Source organism: Strigops habroptila, chromosome 16 (assembly GCF_004027225.2).
Source record: "Strigops habroptila isolate Jane chromosome 16, bStrHab1.2.pri, whole genome shotgun sequence".
Classification (NCBI taxonomy): domain Eukaryota; kingdom Metazoa; phylum Chordata; class Aves; order Psittaciformes; family Psittacidae; genus Strigops; species Strigops habroptila.
Window position 1 is genome coordinate 8227748 of NC_044292.2, and position 24801 is coordinate 8252548.

General features: G+C 38.6%; 2 protein-coding genes across 7 annotated transcripts in view; one reads left to right on the forward strand and one right to left on the reverse strand.

Moving 5' to 3' along the window:
- The first annotated feature begins 957 nt into the window (after window positions 1-957).
- Window positions 958-7414, forward strand: FAAP20 (FA core complex associated protein 20). Of its 2 annotated transcripts, none has more exons than XM_030508204.1 (4): window positions 958-1246; window positions 2913-3060; window positions 4062-4690; window positions 5648-7414. In XM_030508204.1, the coding sequence occupies exons 1-4, from the start codon at window positions 1161-1163 to the stop codon at window positions 5718-5720; spliced, it is 936 nt and encodes a 311-aa protein (XP_030364064.1). In that variant the 5' UTR covers window positions 958-1160; the 3' UTR covers window positions 5721-7414. The 2 variants fall into 2 exon arrangements, with proteins under 2 accessions (XP_030364064.1, XP_030364065.1); XM_030508205.2 differs by having other exon boundaries at window positions 959-1379.
- A 1761-nt stretch (window positions 7415-9175) lies between these two features.
- The window catches only part of PRKCZ (protein kinase C zeta), a 42336-nt gene continuing 26710 nt past the window's right edge, over window positions 9176-24801 (reverse strand). The window contains exons 9-20 of one of the 5 annotated variants that reach the window (XM_030508195.1): window positions 24444-24496; window positions 22275-22463; window positions 20810-20907; window positions 16601-16687; window positions 15738-15873; window positions 14903-14990; window positions 14634-14753; window positions 13609-13688; window positions 12979-13068; window positions 12602-12661; window positions 10573-10688; window positions 9470-9688 (exon numbers count right to left, since the gene is read on the reverse strand). In XM_030508195.1, coding sequence (XP_030364055.1) covers window positions 9601-9688; window positions 10573-10688; window positions 12602-12661; window positions 12979-13068; window positions 13609-13688; window positions 14634-14753; window positions 14903-14990; window positions 15738-15873; window positions 16601-16687; window positions 20810-20907; window positions 22275-22463; window positions 24444-24496 — 1205 coding nt within the window. In that variant the 3' untranslated portion in view covers window positions 9470-9600. Of the gene's footprint in view, window positions 9689-10572; window positions 10689-12601; window positions 12662-12978; window positions 13069-13608; window positions 13689-14633; window positions 14754-14902; window positions 14991-15737; window positions 15874-16600; window positions 16688-20809; window positions 20908-22274; window positions 22464-24443; window positions 24497-24801 lie in introns of those variants that run through there. The other 4 variants (XM_030508198.2, XM_030508196.1, XR_003994631.1 and 1 more) reach the window with 4 other exon arrangements.

Below are 24801 nucleotides of genomic sequence, written 5' to 3' on the forward strand. Positions count from 1 at the left end.
CCCGAGTTAGAAACTCAGGTCAACTCTTAGTTAATACATTTTTGGTGGTCTGTGTGCCCAGCACAGTAATTCACAGGCATTAACTTTTAACACTGCTGCAATCAATACTGATGCCTCCTTTTTGGTCTGAGAAGTGCAAGAATTCAACAGTCCACAAGACATTCAGCACAGCATAAACGCAATTATAGAGAAGGAATGTGGATCATTTTTTCCCACTAATAAATTTGTCTTATGAAAGACAGTGCTCTGTACCTGCTCTCCCTCATAAAGATCTGTTATCAGATATTTTTATTTCCTTGTACAATCACTCTTTTTTCAAATATGAAGAATTTAATCAGAAGTTACCTTCTGATCCTTTTATCTACTGTTGAAGAATTATGAAGAGCCTGTCACCATTTCTCTATTATATCTGGTTTTGAAGAGGCCACAGCCTGTGTCTGCCCATTTCAAAAACTACCAGCAATGGCTCCACTCTGACAAGTGCTTTACTTTCAGTCACTCAGCCACATTCTTGCCAAAAAGACAACGTGATCACTTCAACAGGTTGCTTCCTGGAAGAGAAGTTGTATCAGAGACGCACTCCCAATCTAGTTTTTCTGTTTCGATTAACAATTTTTGGCTTCAGCCTGACACCAGCGTCAACGACGCTGGGTGCCAGGGCCGAGCCACCGCCATTTTGTCCAGGCAACACCAACAGAGCACGCTGCATTTCCACAGCAGCCGCTCCACATCCAAACCCCAAATACACCAAAAAGCTACGAATACAGAGAGTTTAAGGAGTAAACACAATACGGGAAGGATGGCTTTCGAGACAGACAAGCACCTTGAGAGTACTACAGGTATTACAACCCTGTCGAGCTCAGCGCGGCTGACCACAGCTGCTGGCATAAGGAAGGGCGGCTTTCTCCTCAGAAGGGCGGGGCCCCTCAGCAAACCACCCGCTACTCTCCCGCCAGCACCCATCACTCACGGGCCGCTTTGAGGGCGGAGCGGGAGCCGGTCCGCCCAGAGTCACTACCCTAGCTGCGGGCCAATCGGGATAGAAGGAGAAAGAAGCGGAGGAGGAACGGCAGCTCCCTTCACCCGCCCTCCCGCGGGACGAAGGGAGCTGTGAGGCGGGGCTGTGTGAGGAGGCTGGGCCTCAGCTCCGCGCCTTCGCCATGTCTGAGGAAGGAGCCGCCAAGCTGCACCTCAAGCCCAGGAGGGCGCCGCCAGCTTGCAGCCGGGAGCGCTCCCGGCGGCGCCAGTGAGTCAGGGCCGGGTGGGTCGAACGGCTGCTGTGGAGGGGCCGGAGCTGCGCTGCTTCAGCCGGCCCAGGGAAAGGGCCCATCTTACCCCCGTACTGGGAAGATGGAGCCGGGTCTTCAGACGTGCCTGAGGTGTGCCTTTAGCGCGTCGCTAATGGTGTTAAAGGCCTCTTGATAAGCATCACCTGTGAGGCCTTTAGAAACATCGAGAAGCCACCTGCAATATAAAGTGCACTGGGTCCTGTGCTTTCTGTGTGATCTCTAGCACAGAATAGCAGTGAGGATGGGGTCTGTGAGAAACGTTATGAAAATTAAAATATCTTCAACAGAAGCAATTCCTGAGAATTAAGGTTTCTTTTTTCAGAGTAAGGCTTACAGGAAACCAGAAATAATTCCTGTTTCTTTCTAGCCCTCAAGTGAGGGAGGGCTGAAGGTGAAGAGACAGTGAGAGGTTGTTGTGTCAGCCTGTTAGGACAAGCAAGCACGCCATCAGCTGTGCCCCTTCTGAAAATGGGTTTCCAAAGGCCCATTGCTCCTCTTCTTGAGGGTGTGAGAGACCAGTCTCTAGTTTATTCCATGTGCAGTATCATTCCTGGACAGTGACCCAATAAAATGCAGCAGTAGGAAGTGGAAATGCTGGAAGCAGTATTCTGACATTAACAGTCCATCCATCTCTTGAAATTGTCTTTACACAGTATTACTAGTATAAAAACCTTTTAATGCTTACTTAGTAGTTAAACCTTCGTAGGATGAATTAGTTCAAGTTTATAAAGATAATGAGTAGTTTCAAATGGCAGCATGGCCAGGCACACATGGGAACCACAGTGATTGCCATCCTCAGTGCAAACACTTCAGTGATTTCTGTGCTCAGCAGGTGTCAAGTCGGGTATTTGAGAAGTAAAAACAGTGGCTACACTTAACTGTTTCACTTGGAAGTGAAGACCATAATAAATACTGCATCTGGTTTGTTACAAGTGGAAAGCAAGGCTTTTAGACATTCTTCTAAAAAATCAGTAACTTTTTGATAGCAGTATGAGTTTTGTAAGTCACAGTAAGCTGTAAAAATTAATTTATGGGCTAAATAATGCCTCGGTGTTCCATAAAAACATTGCTGTAGGCTAGATGGAGGTTCCCTTGGTAAACAAATGTGTTAAAACAGCTAAATCCTTTTCCTCCACAGGCCAACTTGCCTCTCTTTTAAAGTAAAAAATCTGCATTTGCATGGTTGCACCTACCAACAAATGCTTTTCCTGTGCCTCTGCGGTTTGACATGGCAAAGTTGTCAAATACTATTTTTGGTTTAGCTCATATAGTGCTACTCAATCAAAAGAAAATAGGTAAGAATTGAGTTTTATGTTGTACAAGTGGAAAATTTCTAAGTATTTTCAATCATGAAGTCCCTGCCTTGTGCTTAGCTGGTAACAAAAGGAAAGGGGTCACCACACTTAGAATTGAGCTGAAAGAGATGATGCACTGTCAGCTACTGGAAGTTAATCTTAAAACTTCTGCTTTGGTAAATCACAGTTAAGGATAGCTACATTTTTTTAAACATCAGCATTACAGGAGGGATAAATGAAGTTAATTAAGAGCAAACTAATAGCAATGCAGAATATTTTCTTCCCTCTCTCCCACCCTCAAACTATTGGACTGTCTCTGTCGTTACAGGCCATTGACTGACAGCTGTTCCTGGTTTGAAAAAGAAGACTTAAATGAGTGTGAAGAACCATGGGGTTTGTTACTGAAAGGCGTCAGTCAAGATTTCCAATGCACAGACTGGCAGGCAGTGCCCACTTTTCCAGAGTTCTTCAAAAAGGTAGCATGCTGTACCGTTGTTGTTTGCACTTTGGGTTGTTTGCACTGCTTACAGTAGTGACAGTCTGAATGATGATGTTAACGGGGGAAGCAATCTGAAATAGCTTTTAAATAATAGTGGGTTTAAGCTCTTCAGCTTCTACATGTAGTGGTGTGACAGCACTGTTGTAAGACAACTACCAGGGGCTTCTTTTGCTGTATGGCAAATTCTTTACAATGTTTTGCTGGAAAGAGTTAACCTGTGTAAGTATCCTGGCTGCTCAGAATCACTAGCATCTCCCTGATGGAATAAACTGGAAAAGGCAAACTGCAAAGAGAGGTTAATTACACAGAAACCACCATTTCATTGCTCCAACAGTGCTAGGCAATCACAGAATCATAGAAAAGTTAGGGTTGGAAAGGACCTTAAGATTCTCTAGTTCCATCCCCCCTGCCATGGACAGGGACACCACACACCAAACCATGCCACCCAAGGCTCTGTCCAACCTGGCCTTGAACACTGCCAAGGATGGAGCATTCACAACTTCCTTGGGCAGCCTGTTCCAGCACCTCACCACCCTCACAGGGAAGAATTTCTTCCTTATATCTAACCTAAACTTCCCCTGCTTAAGTTTGAACCTGTTACATCTTGTCCTATCACTACAGTCCCTAACGAAGAGTCCCTCTCCAGCATCCTTGTAGGCCCCCTTAGCACAAACCCCACACTTCTTCTAAAGCAGAATTATTTCTCCTGAGCAGCAGCAGATTGTTGTTTTCATCCTTAGTCTCTATGGAACACATTAAGAAAGTACTCTATTGTGTCAATTTAGAAATGTTAATGGAATACACATATTGCATAAACTCCAGGAAGTTCTTAATTGCTTTACAAGCGCTGGAGAGGGATGTAAATAAAACATTCTTCAGTGTAGTTCAGCCTTCTGAGTATTTGTACTATGTTCAGCTTTGGTTTTATGTATTGATGGTGCCGCATTTGTTTGAAGACATTGTTTGTGTGTGTCACAGAGCTCTGAGGAAGAGAGTCTACAAGAACAGGAGGTCTTTACAATTGGAAAGAAAGACTTTCAGTGGGTGTCATTCCCATCTTTTTGCAAAGAAGAACATCTAAACCCAGAGGATCTTAGCTCCCATCAGCTAACACAGAGCCAGATCAACCATCTACATACAGGACAGGGCCAAGCAGATAAACTGAGCAGTTTACCGTGTGCAGCTGAGAAGACATGCTGCGTAACTATTACAGATCAAGCCAAACATGTGGTTGGGGAAGACACAGAAGCTATTTCAAAATCAGATGTAAGTCCCAAGTCATGTAAACTCACTTGGCATGGGAGTTCTGTGCACGACTTGGCACTGCCACGATGCTCTGCGAAAGCTTTGAGCGATCAACAGCATTGCGGAGGGACTGCACAGAACAGCAGAGAAAGCGGAAAAGAAAATCATAGGAAAGAGCTTCAGCTACAAACACATCAAGGGGGTGTTTCCTTTGGTGAGGCCAGATGCACACCTGCAGAAGAGAACCCGCCTCTTGTGAGTTTACCTGGAACCAAGAGCTGCAAGGAAGAGGAAGAATATTGGGGCGAAGGAGCTCCAACTCTTGACAGTTGTCCCATGTGTCTCATTCGGTTTAGTGGAACGTGAGTATTTTACTTTTTTTTAAATAACTTGGCAGTATACAAACCCCAGAGTGGTTCTGGCTGCATTCTCTATAGACAATAATGAAATTAAACAAAACAACTACTTTTTAAGTGACAGAATTACCTACTTACAATTCAGTTTAGAAGTTTACGATTACTAGATTGTATTGCTTCAAAAGGAAAGCCAAGTTTGAGCTCTCTGGTAAACCTTGCTGGTTTAGCATTTTAGCAGAATTAACATTTTTTAATACTTCAGTACAAAAATACTTGTGATATTTGTACCATCATCCAAAAACTGTTCTGGTGCAGCATTCTCAGTAGTTCAAAGCTAGTTTCAGACCTAGATGGATTAATCTTGTCTCTGTCACGTGCTCTTCTAGATCTGGACTTTGCTGTTATAGCCACAGTGGTACCCGTTCAGCCAGGACCTGGATACCTCTGGCAGAGCTCTTCATTTTAGATTTAGCTCTCAAGGTGTGGACAAGAGGGAAGGAAGTGGATATGTCTTATGCCAGCTCTGATTAGCACAACTAAATGAGACTTTAGTCCTCTGCTGCTGTCAGGCTACCTTTAGAGAAAAAAAAAAAAATCCTCCCTCCTTGCAACTGAATATCCACTCTATAGTAAGAATTATGGTGTCTCTTGAAATTAACGCCATTTAACAATATTTAGGCTGTCATCATTGCTGAAAACATGAGTTTTGCAACAGATCCTCTAACACTGCAAGATGGTTTGGCTGCTGCTTGGTTTTCTTACTTTTGGAGGCTGAACAAAGAGACAAAAGGATGGCTTCAGAAATATTTATATGATCATGGTAATTAGATCAAGAGATTTAGACAGAAACACTAAACATGGTTCAGGTCTTCATATTCAGTTCTGTGCTAGAGTGAAGGTGAAGAACAGTAAATAAAAATGTTTGACTTTGTTTCTCACTGGACAAATTCTCTGTACTTGCAGACTGTCACAACTGGACGTTGATGGCCACCTTGCTAGGTGCTTGTCTGAAAGTACAAATGATGTAATGTGGTAAATCCTAAATACAGAAGAATGAAGAGCAAAGAAACAAAGCCAAGGAGGAACCTCTCTTAGAGGAAAAGGAAAAATGTGGAGGGGAAGCACATCCTTGTCTCAAACCAGTCACCTAGCAGAAGATCAAGGGCCAGATGCCTGCTCAGGGTCTTTTTCTTTTAAATCTTCTCAGACACATGTAAAGTAGTTCTGGTTCCAAAAGCAGTGCTCTGGGCTGCCCCAGGCACCCCCACAGGGCAATCAGTGTTGCTACTCCTGGAGTCTGGGGACTTCTGAAACAATGTGGAATTGTAAATCCCTGAGGGACTTGTGTTGTTGATGCCCCAATGCTCTTCTGAGCGTAGAATAAACCAGCTGAACAGAAGATAACTTATTTAATGCAATCCAGAAGTCCACAGACCTTTTCTTTTTCTAAACAGGTAATCTGTAAAAATAAGCTTGAAGTTATTAAAACTTAGCATTGTTATTTTAACATTTTAGTAAGAAAGTATATGATTGTACAGTTGATTCTGTGAGTGTATCTATGTTAAAAGGAAACACAGAAACCCAGACCAAATAAAGGCTGTGAGGTTTTTTTATCTTTCTGAAGGAACACAGTTGAATTCAGAGCCTTACGCTGGGGGTTTCTACATTAACATGACTAGGCTAAACTAATTGGGCTCCAGTAAGAGCGCCCTCCTGCCAGTTCGACATTACTGAGATGCAAAGCAAGATTTAATGCAGTCAGTCAGCCAAAACAGCTGCTTTTTGTATCAGTTCCACCCCGCCTGGATACCATCAAGGTTTGGGAATAAAGAATAAATTACATTTAGTGATGGTTTAGGAATGAAGTAGAGTGGGTTGTTCCTTTCCGCCCAAGTACAGTCAGTTGTTTATGGACCAGGGTATGCCACATAGTGTTGCCAGTCACAGCCTCACAGCTCACATCTGTTTCCTGGCAGGGGGCTGTATCCAAGGGCAAAACTATTGTGCCCATTCCAGCTATTCCAATCACAACTGCCTTCACACAGGGAAGAAGAGTGCAACTCCAATTAACAACTTCAGCATCCAAACAGTTTCCTATCTCAGCAAACCCTCTGGTTTGGGTGCAACCCTGTGCCACAGAACGCACATGGAATACAATATCCAAGTACAGGATGAATCCTAGAGATTCAATTCACAATGCGGTTTCTTCCAAAAGTGCAAGTGGGACTCGGCTCTGGTTACTGAGAAATAATAACAGTCTATCAGCTTTTTCATTAAAGTCTTTAATAGATGTGCAAGAATATAAATGATCTTAGCTGTTAGGGATTAGTATACCATCTTCTGCACAATTAAAACTGGTCAGCAAAGATCCCAACTAATTAATTATACAAAACTACAAGAACATATTTACTGTTTTACAATCATTAAATTAGCTAGAATTTTCATTTACTATTTCAAATAAGACAACTATATATCATTACCAGATCCATTTGTAATATATTAGGATTTGTTTTTCCAAACCACACATTTAATTACATCCTTCATTTTCTTTATTTATAAAACAAGTACTTTATATAAAAAATTTCCCCTTCATCAGGAACAGAACATTATTCAAACACTTGCACATGAGCAACCAAACTTGTATCCAGCAAACTATTTGGCAACACAGCAACATTGTAAATGCCTGTAAATCTTTGAAATAAAATCAAGTAGTCTTTACAGTGTTTTTTAGCAAATGTGTCTTCCTGTTCTTCCTTCCCTCCCTCCCAAAATGTTCCAAAACCTAGAAAAAAGATTAAAAAAACCACCCAACCCACATTTTTAATATTTCCATTTTGAAGTTCTCTGCCCTGTTGTGTCACGGGACAGCTGATCTGTCACAGTCCCAGGCATGAGCTGCCTGCAGTCACTTGGATAACTACTGGTTAGTTTTATTACCACGGGAGTTGAGAACACCAAAGAAAAATTATTCAGGGTAAATAAATTACCAGGGAGAAGGGAGAAGCAGGGGGGAGGAGTAATTATAAACTGTCAGATTACATTTAAAAGGTAAATGTTTCCTTTAATAGATAATAAAGTATCTCAAGTCCAGGCATTTGAGGCAAGTACTTTCTTACCGGTTAAATTATTTAGTGCTGATTAAAACACATTTTGCTGAATATGAAAAGCTACAGTCCAACAGAGAAACCCACAGCTGAAACCTGAACGGGATCAACACAACCACCACCGGCTGTGTACTCGTGGGGAAGGAGGGGATACAAGCACAGATTGTTTATCAGTGATTCATTGAAAATTTTAAACAACGTTTTGGCAGTCTTGTCCTAGCACCTCACAACCTGGATGTGAATCCAAAAGATGTCATGTTCAGCACCTAATGCAATGCTGTACCCTGAGAAAACCAGATGTGAATGGAAAGAAAGCCAAGTGTTGCAATTCATCCTGCAGCTTACACCAAATCAGGTGAGATGTCATGGCACAGGGGCTTGGGGTTTTTTTTCCTTCCCACATAATTCCACCCCCCCCTCCCACCCCTCATCTCTACAGCCCACAGCCCCAGGCCTAGCAAGAAGCAGCACCTCTGCTACTGGTGCTCCCAGAGGCAGGTACATCTTCACAGCACCCGAAGCTCCAGATAGCAACATACACTCCCTAACCTCAAACACAGTGAGGTGAGCTTCTGCAAGCAGATAGATTTTGATGTAACACAGCCTTTCCCTGCCCCCAACAACCCCCACTTCCCATGAGAAGGAATTTGATAGAGCTTTTGCTTTATCCAATTTCTTACGTATTCATTTTCCATCCATTAATACAAAAAAAAAAAAAAATTACTACTTTGATGCAAATCATTCTCTTATGTAGAATGATTAGTTAAACACTGAGTAACTGGAAGCAGACAGTTTATCAGAAATAGGAGGTGTGCTTTATCAGGAAAGTGTATTCTAGATTCTGGTTATTCTAGATTTACTACTTAGACTTTAAGGCTATGCTTTATTACACTTTTGCTCTATTTCTGAATATTTGTATGGTTGATAAAAATACTTTTTAAAAAATCTAACATACAACTGTAGGTGTAGGCACTGCTTATGTCTTTTCCTAACTCCTTTGTGTGCAAATTTAGTGTTCTTCAATTGAAACATTTTGGTAAATTTGGAGTTTTAAGACAACAGACTTAGAAATCAATCTGCAAATTCTAATTTGGAATTAATATTGCTGAGTCACTATGCATTTACAATCCTATAAAGGTGCCAATGAACATGAGACTGCAGCTGAGAACTGTTTTGTTCACATGTTAATAGTCACTTAATATTAGTGAGCAGAACTTACCAGGTTTAAGAACATTCCAAATACATAATAGTTCTTCAATGCAGTTTATCCATTTAGGCACTTAAATTTTGTACCCAAATTTGTTTTGATTGCTAATAAAACACAACTCCTTTTAAAGATATCTGAGATGTTTAGACAGGTACCACTTGTGAAAAAAGGCATCAAAAATAAGCTTCAACACCACTGTAATGTATTTTATTCTTCAGGATGTTACACTGTAATACTCTTCAATTGGTAGCTCATTGCATCAAGCGTTTGTAGGAAGTGTGTGGGTCTCAAAGTTTTCCAGAATCTCCTTTTCCAGGGATGCAATGAATGTCTCAATCCTTCATGAAACAGGCACAAAATGCAAATTCCTTCATTAATGAAGCCAGTTGTGTCAGTGCCCAGAACTTCAGAATCACCAAGTGGCAGAAGACACCCACCAAAATCATTGTTCTCTTCTTTGATTTTCAGCAGCAATTTGTTGGGGTTTTTTTAAATCATTGGTCTCCATCCAAAATGTTACAGTTCCCCAGCCTCGCATGCATATACTGTGGTTAAGGATAAATTTAAAGGTCATTCACACTGTCCACAAAAAAGATGTCATTCCTTCATACCGTTTCTTCTGTTGACAGCAACAATGGATTAATGTATTCAAATCCTTCAAACTCTGACTGATCTATTCGCTTTATTATATCTCTGAAAAAACAAACAAGAGCATTGATTTAGTTCTATCAAGTGCAAATGCTGTTTTTGTTGCTGTACTTGTTCTTCAAATAACAAAATACTTCACAGAAATGTATGTATGTGAAGCTGTACAGAAACAACACTAAATGGGGGAGAAATATATTATTTTTGTTACTACTACTACTACTATTATTCTTCAACATTATTACATGCCCCATCCCTGGCAGTGTTCAAGGCCAGGTTGGATGGGGCTTGGGGCAACCTGGTCTAGTGCAAGGTGTCCCTGCCCGTGGCAGGGGTTGGAACTGGATGAGCTTTAAAGGTCCCTTCCAACCAAACCATGCTGTGATGATGATGATATGAGAACCTTCATCTGATGATGAAGGGCAGTTTCTTCTGCCCTTCCACTTCAGCTACTAACAGCAGTAAGTAGCAGTTATAAGGCCCTGAAAGCAGCAAGTAATAGATGACTCTTGTTCTGTAATTCCAGTTTAAAAATAAGAAACAGATATTTTACTGTCAGCATAGGCTGCTCATGTTATATGCAAGATAAATACTATGAAAGAGTCAAGCACAAAGCTAATACTTTTTGATTACAAAAATGCAGCTGGTTGGGTCAGGAATTGAACTTGTGTCCTCTGTCAGTGCTCAGCACACACTCAGCAGCAAATCAACCCTGTACTCCCATCTTGTGTTAGAAGATCAGGCAGTCTTCTACACACAGTAAGCATGAGAAGTTATGCAAGATACGTAGGATACGAAGAATATCAAATTTACTTCAACGTGGCTATGTTCTAATGCTAACTACAGAGTCTCTTCTTAGTAATTTTCAAGTAATTTATAAATTGATTTCTCAATATGCAATTACATTAGGGGAAAACAACCAAAGCCCATACTCATCATCCGGGGTTAGCTGCACAGGCTCGCTGGTGAACTGCGTGTCAAAGTTATCCAGACCGTAATCGTCTGTGATCTGAGGCTGGAACGGGGGGGTGGTTTGCTTCTTCTCCAGCTAAGATACAAATACAAATAGGGGAGAAGGAAAATTAAAGTACTGAATATTCACAAGGTTCCCACAGAACATCCACACACGCTGGCTCTAAAGCACATGCACAGAGCAGTCACTACAGTGGAGTTGAATATTGGTGGAAGACAGAAACATGTTAATATAATCTGACATTAAGGTTTAGACCATTTCGACACTAAGTGGTGTATGCTCATCCTGTTTATCCTGTTGCTGTATTTTAAATACAAAGCCTTCAAAAATTACTAGAAATAAAATGTTAAGACTTACAGAAAAGTGTAAGAACAGACTTCATGTATGAAACAATCAAAAAAGGTGGTCTTGGCACTTCCCTGAATGCTGTTCATCCATCCTATATGCAGAGTGAGGAATCTAAAATGTTCTTAGCTGTGCCACACACAGCTCTCATGACTAACACAAGGGAAAAAAAAAAAAAAAAAAAAAATGTATTCACTTCACCTTTATTTCTTTTTCGATGTAACTCAAGCTTCACACAGAAGATTTTTAGTCAGTGTTAGACTCTTGTTCCAACTTGAAAAGATTTGGAAAAGCTTTTAAGTCAAAATCTTTTCTACCCATCACCTGCATTTCAAAGAAAAGTCTAATAACTAGAAAAGCTTTCCAAATAATTTTTCATTTTCCTCTGAATGTATTTCCCAATGCTCTTAATTAGATGTTCAGCTGAAAATTTATCTGACATGAGATCCTCCTGAGCAGCACTGTCCTAATCAGATCACAAAACAGAACCTCTGCAGAAGAGAACACAACCCTGCAGCACACGATGCTCATGCTCCTACAGAATCTCAAGCAAGCTGTGCTGTAGCACCACAAGGTTGTTAACCCCAACATTTCGGCTTGAGGGAGAACACAAAACAAGGGATGTCTGACAAAATTAAAGACAGTCTTTGTTATAGGAATAACTGTGTAAGCACAAGATACTTTAAACCACTGGATCCTTATGCAGTGAATGTCTTCTCTGAAGAATGCTAACAGGGATGGTCTGAACATCAGGTTTCCAAGGAAAAATGTAATACCAAGTTTTATGTTCTCCCCTGAACCTCTTTAATATTACTACAGGCCTGTTCCCACACACCTGTAGACTTCCTAGGACTGTGAAAACATTACAGGCATATTCTCTCTCTGTTCAACTAGGTATTAAAAACCACAGTGCTGATAAGGCAGTGTTCCTGACTTAACTATTTTATTGCTCAACTGTCAATAAACATAACAGTGCCATTTCTGTGATGGTTTTCTACCATGAAGGCAGAAGTAGATACAATTGCTAAGAGAAAGTTCTAAAAAACAATTTAAGTAAAATTTTATGCTTTCCAAACCACTAAAGACCAAGTCATCCACTCCCCCGTGAACTAAAAACCTCCCTCACACCAGCAGCAATAAAAAAAACCTGAAAGTAATAATCAAAGAATCTTTTTGAATAACTCCACTGTTTCCAAGCCACATCCTTAAATAAGGACCTGATCCTACTCACACCTACCCACATAACTAAACCGTTTCCTACCTGAATAATCCCACTGATTTAAAAATTATGTAATTTGTGATTTCAGACTTTTTTCTTTTCAGTATAGTACAAGCAGATTACAAATGCTTCAGGTACCTGAAGCACCTCATCTTCCATGGTTGTATCTAAACTGGTTTCACACCACTTTACCTAGCCTGCTGGCCATGTAAATCAAGCACTACCTGTCCTGCCAAGGCAGAAAAGGTTTCTAATCACTAAGAGAAATGACCTACTGGAACAGCATTCTAACAGGCTGGCTTTGCTAGTCCACACTTCCTTGTTCAATGAAACATTTACTATATGAACTATATGAAATGCCCACCCAGAACTGAACTATGACTCTGGGAATCTATGGAGTCCTTCCCACCACAACTGCAGGCAACTTGCGTGTATGCTGGGGAAATTTTACAGCAGCAGAACCCAGTGCATGACTTTGCAGAATCTACAAATAGAAACCAAGGAATAAATGGTTCCTACAATGCTTCTTAAAATTCATCATTTATTTTAAAAACAATACCCCCAAGTCGTAACCATTCCTAGAGTTCGGAAACAAGCCAGGTTTTTGGTAGTGAAACAAAGCTTGTTTCCATTATGGTCATGGAAGAAAACTTGTTCCTCCACCACCTGGAGAAAGAAAAATAGCTTTTACTCTTATGGAATTGAGTTTCCCTGTTTTTAAGGGGGTTGTTACATGTGCACACAGTTAGAAGCTAAAAGAATCTATTCCTTTTGAACAGATACAAACAGAATAATTTTTACCATGTCCCAGTCTATGCTGCGGAAAAACGTATGAGACTTGATATCAGAAAATCCTGTCTGTGGCTGGCAACCAAGCCTTTCTTTGGGATCCTGTGGAGACACAAACTCATATTACACACTCTAAGCTAGTTACAGCCTGTGTTTGTCCCACATACAGCCCATATACATGACTCCAGCATTCCCCATGACTGCAAACTGCTGCTAAGATAGTATGGCTATCAAGGAATTTTTGTTCTTTTTCCCTTCTTTTATTAATTTTAAAATTGTATTTTACAGCTTCTTAAAAAAAAAAAAATATTTATTTAGTAATGTATAATTCATATCCTTTTCCCCCCTAAAAATCTTAGGATTTCAATCAGCTCGATAAGTAATCAAGTATTTCAGAAAAAGGCTTAGAAACAAACCTATAGTTACTATTTTCAACTAGTTTCAGGCTTTTAAATCAGGCCTGTGCTGTGGAATTCACTCAGTAAATTAGCAGCTAAGAAGTGGCTTCTTTTAACATAGAGGATACCAAGGTTTTATAGGTTTTCTTAACAGTAAGCAGATTAACTTCTTAACTGTATTGCTTTCAACAGGAAGCTCTGACTTCCAGATCTTAGATGCTAAAAATAAGAGAATGTTATTTACCTTGTTTAAAAATCCTTTTAACACGTGGGAAGCCTTGACAGAAAGAAACCTTGGAATCCGGATAGGCTTCTCGAGAATAACTGTTACAGGTTTAAAAACAGCAATATTGGCTTTTGGTTTATGACATTACCATGATCTTGACAGAAACACTGTATTATTTAAGTATGTGACCATATGGAAAATGGGAAGATAGAGTAATTAGTTAAAATAATGCAAATGAAAGGAGCTACAGTAATTCAAGCCACTGTTATAGTGACAGTTCAAGATTTCCTAAAAGAAATACTAGCTGCATTAGCTTTTTCTATTGTTTGTAGTGTAAGCAGGGAATAAAACTTTTCCACTGTCCTCAGTATATGGAAAAGTGCAATTTTAAACAGTAATTGATTTAACATTAGGTTCATAAGAAGAACATAGCAGATTGTGCTAAATAATTGCAGTAACTACTTTCAAGAATGGCTCTGCATATTAAAAAGCACACAACTTCTCAATTCCCCAAACTGTTACAAAGTGTCTGTAGTAATGAATATGGCAAGTATTACTATTTCTGTTTAGAAAAACTCATGTGTCTACACCTAAAGGGTAGAACTGTTTAAAAGAAGTTGGTATTAATTTCATCAGAAGTAAAACTAAAAGTTATCTGGAGCAAAACCACAGGCTGACATATTTCTGTCAATAAAGATCCTCCTACCCTCTCATGTAGCACTCAGTTTTAAAATTCATTCTTGGCCTGTAGACTTTCTTCTAACAAATATACCATTCCAGACAATTCTGTGCTAGTTCTAAACTGTGGACATCTTTAAAAAGTATTTTTTTGTCTGAAAAAGGCTTCCTCATTCCAGACCATTTTATCTGAGTTCAACAAAGTAAATTCCTGGGATGAAGTAGAAATATTTGAAGCCTTTATCCGCAGTAGATTTACAGACAGCTACAGGATAACAATGGCAAAGCGAATGCAAACTGTCCTGCAGGAACTGGAATTTTCACTGTTTCTCCCCCAAGAAATACAAAAGTCCAAATGACTATACCTTGGAAGAGGTAATCTTCAGTGTTCATGTCTGGATTGTCAGTAATAATATCAAACGGAGACCTTCCTGCCATCATTTCAAACATCAACACGCCGAGAGCCCACCAGTCCACACTGAACCCTGGAAACATTTGCAGAGCAGATTTTCAGCCGGGAATCAATGAATTTAAGTGTTTTCTCTTATAGAAACGAAGATCAATGGCCTGGTTCTACAACTAGAACTTTGCTTTGTCATTTATTATAACTGCAAATTGTTTAGTCACAGCTTACCATATTCTTCTCCTCTGAGGATCTCTGGTGCAATGTAATTTGGTGTCCCACAGAAAGTGCTTGTAGTGTCACCAGGGCCCAAACCTTCCTATGTGCATAAATCATGTAGAAATTAAAAGCTGACCTCCTTGTCTGGGCATTTCCCTTAGACTTATAAAGCCAAGTGATTTAGGAATTCTAAAGACCTTCCTTTCAGAAAAAGGCAATGCTAGAGCAAAACAAATGCTTATAGTGCTCAAAGGTGGCTCATGACTTCAGCTTATCTTCAGCAAATTAATTGATTAAAACTGAGTCACAGCACACTTGTAACAACATTTTGCTTACTATTTACAGACACAATTAAAACCAAATCCAGATAAACAATTTGGAAACCCTTTTCTAATAGATGTTGGGAAAAAGCATCACATTAAGAACATGCTACACTTTGCCAGATGCTTTGAAAATGCTGCTCTTTCAATTGCCTCTCAGTGCCCAATATTACAGCCTGAGAGCTGAGGCTCCAGACAGCCCCTTTGTTTACTAATCTGTACAGTCCAGCCTCAGAGAATGACAAACTCAGACTCACAGGAGCAGTCAAGAGATGGAAAAGACCCTTTTAAAAACATATTTTCTTAAACATAAATTTTCTATCTTGAGTCATTTAGCAAACAAATAAAAAAAGAAATTAACCTGCCCAACAGGCCAAACTACTTCTGTCGCCAAAAATGACCCACGTAACTTGAAATATACAAAGGAAAAATTACAAATCACTGGATGCTGTATTTGACTTAAAAGCATAACCAGAGAGATGCTGCTGAATGACAAAGTGACAAAAGAGAGGTAAGAAAAATCCTACCTTGCACATGCCATAATCTGTTAACTTGATATGACCTTCTGCATCTAGAAGAACATTATCTAGTTTTAAATCTCTGTAGATTATGCCTCTTTCATGGAGGAAGTTTAGAGCAATACAAATTTCAGCAGCATAAAACCTGAAATTAAAAAGGAGAAAATTCCCATTAGCATTAAGATGGCACAAAAACTGGTGCAATTAAAAAAAAAATAAAATAATCCTTTCTTAAAATATCACTTTACAGTCAGCTTTTATCTACCAGCAGCATGCCAAGACCAAGCTACGCTTATCCATAAGGACACTGACTTTGTGTATTGTAAAGCCATTCCTTAAATTAAATATGGGAAATTACTTTAATTCTACTAACTAAGAAAATATTTATTCTTTATCCTACATTTTTTGCTGAAAATTCCCAATATGAAAGAGAAGGTCTGTCTTTTCCATTTACTCAGAGTTAGAATAGGACTTTGTGTAGTGCAAAGCCATGCAAAACAGATTTTTCCTCTTCTCCTGCCAGCACTATATTAATTCAATGTAAGACCAAAGCAAATAGAATAGTTACATCTTCCATCAACAGATCAAACAAGTATTACCTAAATATGAAGCAATAAACAAAAGCAATAAACAAAAGTGAATAGGAGGAACTGTTACTACAAATTCTTGCTTTCTTTGAAAAATATACATATTCTTCAGTAAAGCAAAATTCACATTTCTTCCCAGGGCAGTACATTCTAAACTTGAGAATGAACCTTTTGTTCCTTCTTTACCATTCATATACTTGTATGGAATAAAGTTTAGGAAGCATTTCCTACAACATTAAACAACTACAACACAGGAAAACCACTACAACTGTGTTAGTGAAATACCTTGCGTGTTCTTCAGGAAGCTTCCTTTGCCGTTGCATATGAAACATAAGATCTCCCCCGTTTACATACTCTATGACAAGAAACAATCTGAAAGTATATAATACAATTAATGGATTCCAAGGAAACTGAAGAAAAACTATTCTTATACTTCCAAATTAAGCCATTTTCATTTCCACTCTTGAATTGGACTTCTAGACTTCTTACAGTCACAGAAACTATCTAAGGGAAAAAAAAAAGAGAGTACTTATTTGATCCATATAGGATCACATCCTTTATTTAAATGACAGACTACACATAAAGGAGAGGCAGCTACATACAACAGGCTACTGTCTGGTGTGAAACCTTCAGAAACCTATTTAAACAGCACAGAAGACAACAACATTTGCCCAATGAGGTACTCACTCAGCAACAGAAGAAAAAAAAAAAAAAAAAAAAAAAAAAGGACCTAAAGCATATAATGAGATACAGACTTCTTTAAAAATTACAGCACAATCATGGAAGCGTGCTAGAAGATGGTACATGGCAAAAATGAAGGTTTATCCCAAAAAGGTGAAATTGTCATTCGTTTGAAGAATGACATTAGTAACAACAACAATGCTGATCATTTAACATAAAGAGTTTAGTATTTAAAAATACTTTAAAAGATGCATCAACTGTAATTCAAACCTTTCTGAGTAAACCTGACAGATTCACCCTGATGCAACAATTATTGTTACTCTGCTCGACTAAATATTGTTCGTTTTTAGTAGCCAAGCTGCAGCATCACATCTGCAGAGCTCTGTAGATGAAATGTAGCTTCCATACACGCAAGTTAACAAGGTTTCTGCATGGGCAAAATCTGAAAATTCTCATCTGTATTTGATGTAGTTTTCCTACTAAAAGGTCACCATCTTTAATAAATTACAACATTTGCTCAATTAATGAGCATCTGGCAATATTACAGACCAGTAGGTTTTGTAGGATTTGTAATATTAATATATAACTACAGAGCTTGCTGTTTGTGCTGATTCAGTTCTTGAAAAGCTCAAACAGATGTATTGAAAGCAAGGTGACAAATTCAGTTAGAGCAGTGTAACCTAAATTTACTTTCAAAAAAATGCAAGTTTCAGCTGAATAGCATATGACACAATAACCTTTCCAATTTAAGGAACAAGATCTAACATATTATTAAAAAACACATACAAGATTATTTCTATGAAATCCTATGATCATCACTGAGCTCTTCCCAATACAGCGTTAAGAAACATACTGTCATTCCTAAAAGGAAAACCCACAACGTTCTGTTGTATTTGCATACATAGACTGAGACTAAAGGATTTGAGGAGTGCCAGACTCAGTTCACACACGCCCATTATTTATCAGTGATGAAAACTGAAGCAGGTGAGCCAGCAGGGCAGACAATGAAATCCCACCCTCCCTGGACTTTGCCACAACCTTTATCTGTAGAAAAAGGTGAACTATAAGACAGTATGATGGACCCTTTTCCATCACTCCCTACATGGCATAGTCACTAAAGGAAAGATCTGCGCACAGATCTGGGCTTATTAGCTCCCCTGCAGAACAAGCTTTTGAAACAACCTTCTCAAAACAAACAAAGGAAAAGTCAGGAGGGGAAAGAAACATAAATACAGGTGGAATGAGTTGTATAAAGAGACTTCTATTACAGTTTGCAGGAAAGGTTTCATCCTTGGGAAAATATGATCCAGGCAATGCTGCTAAGGTCAGAGAGACCAATAGGATAGAAACATGCTGAGTGAGGGCTCCTTATGAAGGCTACAGCTCTCCCAGCAGGTATTGTTTCTTTATACACCTCATTTTCCGTGAGCTGAAAACTCCTTTCCATATATCCGCACACTGGAAAACATTCCATTTGAAAAACACATGCTGCAGTCTCTCAGCCCATTCTAACTGGTAACAATAAAGATTATTTTCTTCCCTTTGTAAAGGATTCTTCATTTGAAACACTTGAAGTGTTAAAAACTTCAAAGGCAAACCAGGAAAAATTACTGGACATGACCCAGACTGCACATCTTTCAGTGGCCTCCCCACAAGAATATAAAGACTAAACTAAAAATAAATCATAAATAAAATATAGTGCCATGAGTATTTTATTACAGTATTCCTGACATTTTTTGCTTCCAAGTTTCCCATCCAATTTGGAAGCTTTCAATGTTTTATCACCATCCAGAACCTGCAATTTAAAGTTCCTTGCGTCAATTCATGTTTAAGCACGTGTGCGAATACTGATAGTCCTTGCTAGTTTCAGAGGGATTTACTCAAACATCGGTGGTTTTGCAGGATGGAGGTTTCAGATTGTTGCCATCCTTGGAAGACACTTATCTGGCAAGTCTGTGCAAGCCCAAGGTACATATTTTATGACAACAATAAAAAAAGCATTGCTAGTATCTGGAACAATGCAAACAGCTACACTTAGCATCAATCAGCATCTTTAAGTACACATTTTTCTTATCTTAAAAATCTATTAAAATTATATTTAAGAGCAAGAACATGTTCTTTTGCAACTTTTTCCCCTCCTATTAGTACACTTAAATTATTCTCATATTACAACTTGTTTTCTTTGGGCCAGTTAACACAAGCTGATGTTATGAGTTTATTCACTTGAAGTCAGTTTTGTGCTTCTCTGTTCCTGTAATGAGGTTACGATTGTAATTTTTTTAACATTACAGCTATAACCAAATTGTGAATTCATGGCATTGCAGCTCTATCCATGGCAAAAGGCTGAAGTCGAGCAAAACCCTACAGTTTCACTGCAAGGAGAGGCCAGGCTGGAAAAAGGACTCCAGAAGATACAATAGGAATTCAGAAAGCTTTGACTACATCCAGCTATTTTTCAATATTTCCGCTCCCCAAGTGTGCCAGTGTGTCATGCAAAGGATCTTTCTATTGCTGACCTCGGCCTTTTCATTGTTTCCAATATTTCTAAGTAACCTCGTCCTCAATACCTCACCCTGCCTGACCACTTGAATTGCTACATTAGATGTTCAGTACTATTTAGTATTTGGTGAAATATTGGTTTAGCTTAAAGGGCCTTTCACAACAGTTTAACTGTCTAAAGATTTATTTTTCTTCTGTCTGCAAGTCAAATTTCTTTTCGTCAAGTCTTTAGTCACCTTTGAAGATCATTCTTTCTCCCTGCTCCAGAATACTCCCTAGTCCATGCACCTTCACAATGCTCTTCATACAGCTTTTTACTTTCCTTATCTTAGCATTTTCTTAGCAGCAAAACCAGCTATTTCCTACGACTACAACCATTAACGGGTTGAAAGTTTGGGGACTTAAGAAATGGTAAGTGAATGAGGCTTCATATTTTAAAAATGGCTAATGTGCACTGTAATGAAGAGGTGATTTTTTTCAAACTGCTTGCACTCTGCAATGCATGCCGTTCAAGCAAGCCAGACAGAACAACTTTTATCTTCCGATTATGATACATATGGCACCAGGCATTATAGAAGCATAACAGCAAGCAGGTGCCTGTGAAAACAAAACCACCCCAACAAACCACAACCCTCAGACATCCAAACTCCACAGAATCAAGTTCTTGATTTTCTCCATTTTCCAATTGCAAAATAAGCAGCAAGTAACCCATTTAGGATTGGGCACACAAGGACAAAAAATTACTATTTCAAAATAGCTAAGAGTTTATTAAGCACTTTTTCAAATAAAATCACATGCTTCATCAATAGGTGCTAAAAGCTTATAAGCTTCGTAGGTAAAAAATACCTCATACACATGTAGGTTTTGAAGTTATTAAAAATGATTACTGCTCAGCAGCCCAACTCTTATGCTAATTTGAAGAACAGAGAACTACAGCCTGGTCCTCTGAGAATGGCCCTGTTCAATACCATCAGGCATTATAAACTCTCTCCTACAACACTCCGTTTAACCCTACTACCAATCTTCCTCTTCCCAAAGCCACACAGCCTGTGCTCAGGAAGACAGCACACAGTTCCTCCTCCTCCTCCTCCTCATTCATCTTCTCCCTTTAGGTCTGGACCTGGAAAACCTGCCTCTTCCTCCACACCACACTGGCTAAGCTTCCCCGCTGGAACTGGCTTTGTTGTAGCAATACTAATGGTTCCTCCCGAACACTCCTGACTGTGGGATGGTGCTGGTTACGTTTGCTTTATGAGAAGTAGTTAGTACAATGAGCAAGATTTTCAAAACAAAATAATTTCAGATCTTTCTTACCGACTTGTTGTTTGAAAGCATGAATGTAAACCAACTAGGAATGGGTTACTGGATGCCTGTTCAAACACATGTTTCTCTGTCTGTACCCAATCAATATCCTGAAATAGAGTAATTGAACAATCAGAACTCCAGCTGGATAACCACTGGGGGTATTCCCAGAAAATTGTGAACATCTATGCTCCCTTGCATATACACCATCATTGTTACATATATTCTTCAGAAAGACAAACCCCCCTAAAATCTAGAGGAAGTTATAAAACATTTAAATTCCATTATATATTCAGAAGTTTCTTAACCATTTAGAAAGGTTTGCACAAAATTTAAGCCATTTTAAAATATCATGATGACTGCAATATTTGATACACTGCTCACACTGCTTCATAGAAATAAATTCAATTATCTTGGATAAATGATCCTAAGGCTGCTGAGGCAACTCATGCCAGTAACATAAGCAATGTGAAGCTCCAGTTTTTACGATGCTCAAATAAACTGAAATTCATTTTCTCATCTGAAACTCAAAATTAATTCAACGAAACTACCAAAACCTGCTTAGTTTGTCCAGCCAAAATCATTCTTAAAAGCATCACAGACTACCTTTAGTACTTCAATGGGAAGAAGTCCTGAGCACCTAGAGCAATACCATATAATAAAACCCTATAAAAATTTGACAGATTGGAGCACAGTACTGCAAAATTCAGACCCCAATAACAAAGCATTTAGTAATTTTTCATACAACCAAACAAAATTTAAACTTTATGGACAACTGGTTTTAGCAGTAGATATTCGCTCTCGATGCATTACACTGACCATGTTCCACCCTTCAAACACTCGGTACTCTACCAATAAACTAGAAATGTAATTGTGCTAAAAATTCTCCCTTTCCAACAAACAAGTCCAGCTTTCCAACCAATCTGAAGACAACAAAGACTGACACTGAGAGACTAGGCCTTCTTGTCAAGGATAGTTCGTGAAACTAGAGTCTCAAAGGAAATTAAGAAATGTCACCATCAAATTAATCTGTTAGGTTTTGTGTTCAGACGCTCCTGAAGATCTTGGAAAGGTAAACTTGGGTCTAAATATAAGCCAAAAATCCAGTTTTGAATAAAATCATAACTCGGAATAGTTTCAGCTCCTATTCTGAAATGCAGACAGTAATCTGCAGCTACATTCATTTGCCTTCAAAGTTAAGTGCCCAAATTCCACCCTATTTATCTCACCACTTGCAGCACATCCAGGTTGGAATATTTTTCATGTGCATTCTACTAAGACTATTAATAAACTGGTAATTGACATAAGGGACATTTGTCTCAGATTTAATCTTGGTGCTTCATGCAGCCACTTGATGACGAATTCAGAAGTCAGTAAAACCTCTATTACAGGAATAGCTGCTTTCTCAGTTGAAAGTTTCTTGTTAAAGCACACTAAGTTTTTACAGTAACAGAATGCAATTAACACATGCTTTTACCTCATCATCATGGACCAATTCTTTTTTCACTACTTTCATAGCATAAATTTGATCATTCTTTTTTAACCGAACTAAAAGAACTTTGGCATAACTTCCACGTCCGATAACTCTGATTAAATCAAAGTCCTGTAGTCCAAGCCCCTGAGAAATCTTAATTCCATCCATTCCATCAATGACCGGTTTGATTTCCTGTATAAAAAAAAGACACAGATGCTAGAAACAGAAGACATTTTCAGAACAAGTAACTATTAAAGCAAAGAGGTCTTTGACCACTGGACAGAATGTGCTGAGTTTTGATTCCCATTGTCTGTGGCGCACAGATCTGAGTGGCTGATCACAGCACATTTGTTTGAAAATGTTCATTTGGTATTACTTTTGCTCTTGCTAAAAGTCAATGTTGGTTTTCAAGGCAGTAGTTTGTTCAATTAATCATTTAAACATTGCCTACTGGAAAACAGAAGGCAATGCCTTGAGAAATAACATTTTACTCAAATTCTCGAACCATGTAGAATTATCCTTTGTACTAAGTGAAGAAAATCTTTCATATTCTGACAGATATCATAGTACAAATTAATAAAGGCTCTCTAAAAAGGAGGATAAAGAAACACTCATTTGCTAATGAATATACCTGTCTTGGTTTCAGTTTAGGCAACAACTGCTCATATTAAGTTCAGTACAGTTTCTAATAGGTGTCTGGGAACATACAGAAGCAGATGCCTATTTCTCAAATGTGAGAATTTGCAGCAAACATACCACTATGAAGAATTTTATTTTAAAATTCATTATTTAAAAAGATAAATTTTATCTTGACTGTTTGCCGGAGTTAAATGTGAACATTTGAGACTGAAGAACAAGCAGCTGAACTAGACAAATGCAGCAGGTACTTTGACATTCCATGTTTTACCAATATAGACAATGCTTTGACATACTTCTGTGGCCTATTTTTATCTGACCTCATACTACTGTACTTGTAGAGAGATCAGCATTCTGCTGAACTATGGAAAGTACTTATATAAAGAATCTTGATCTAGGATTGACTGCTCTTAGAAGAGATTGCTCTGAGCTTAAAGATTCTCATCAAAGCAGCTCCCAGAATGCCACTTCCTGTCTGTAGGATACCTTAAATTATTTTATTAAAGCTCAAAAGTAAGGTGGGAAAATCAGAGCAGCATAATTCAGGACAGTTGAGCTTTAGCAAATAGCATCTACTGAAATCTAAACACAAACAGTATTTACCTGAACACTAACCATGACAGAAGTCAGCAACTCCAGATTGCAATTTAAATTCTGACATGTTTTAAACTTATACCTTTCCATTTCTGAATCAGAGATAAAAATCTGAAGATATGACTGAAAATCAGTCGCTTACCCATGAGCAGGAACTACTCAAGTGTGAAATAATGGTAGTGACAAGTATTGTAGTGGAGGTAAAGGAAAAAAAGTGCAGGCTATCAAACTAACTGTTAGTGTACTGCAGAGTGCATCCTATTTACTTTAAATATGCCAGAAGCACTTTTAAAGCGACTTGCAGCCCTTTAGAATTAAAGAATATTGGGATTGTTCAAACTGCTTTAAGGGAATAACGTTCTTCATATGCAGAGATTGTATCAGACCATCTACAAAAGAGCTGAAAACCAGAGTTTAAGTGTATGTTATTGTACTTGTATTTCCACAGGAGCTGTCTACAAATTATTAGGTATTATTTATGTGAAACTTCTCAGAGAGCTGGATAGTTAATGTATTATCAGACTGAACCAACTTTCATAATGAGAGCCTGCAAGGATAGCCTGAGGGTGATGAAGGGTGTACATCCACTAGAGAGAACAGACAAGACAATGTCAAAGCCTCCATTTGTTGCTAGGACCAACAAAGTCAAACCCTCTGCTAAATCACTGTCGTTCCAACATGAATGGAAGGGATTAAAAATTAAAAAAAAAAAAAAAAAATTAAAAAAAAAATTGGGATAACAAGAGCTGTATACAGAAGAAATCTGAAAACATCCAACAAAAATGCTTTAAAAAACTGATCAATTTTCAAAAAGAAACCCCAGACTTCATTTATTTTAAAAGGTAGCAGAAAAAATAGGACAAATAATTTGGTGTATTTATAAAGAAGTAGTATGATTGAAAGTGTGTAAATGTGACCTACAAAGATATTTTAAAAACATACCTCAGAGTCATCTTTAATGTTGTCATGTTTCCGGTTTGAAGGAATGTAGGGAACTGAAAGAGAAATCAAATAGTGTTGTTAAGGTCTTCATTAGAAATAATTTTTAAAATTGATAAATGGAAAGATTCAGCAGCTTAGGGCCAGCAGTTTGCTTTAAATACTATGGGACAGTTGAACAAACTTTCCCACTTTTCTTGTAATTCTGACAGCAGGGTGCAGCAGAAACTACCAATTCTGAGATGGCAAGAAATTCATCAATGAACTTTTGAGCTCATAGCAGCATCTGACAGAGGACAGAGTCATTTCCAAGAATGGGTATGGCAAATGGGCCCTGAACAGAAGACAGGTTAAACCATCA

Excerpts from the sequence above, each read along its gene's own strand:
- FAAP20 (XM_030508204.1), top strand. The coding sequence starts at position 1,161 with ATGTCTGAGGAAGGAGCCGCCAAGCTGCACCTCAAGCCCAGGAGGGCG. Across the intron at positions 1,247-2,912 it reads GAGCGCTCCCGGCGGCGCCA|GCCATTGACTGACAGCTGTT; the intron begins GTGAGTCAGGGC and ends CTGTCGTTACAG. Across the intron at positions 3,061-4,061 it reads TTCCAGAGTTCTTCAAAAAG|AGCTCTGAGGAAGAGAGTCT; the intron begins GTAGCATGCTGT and ends TGTGTGTCACAG.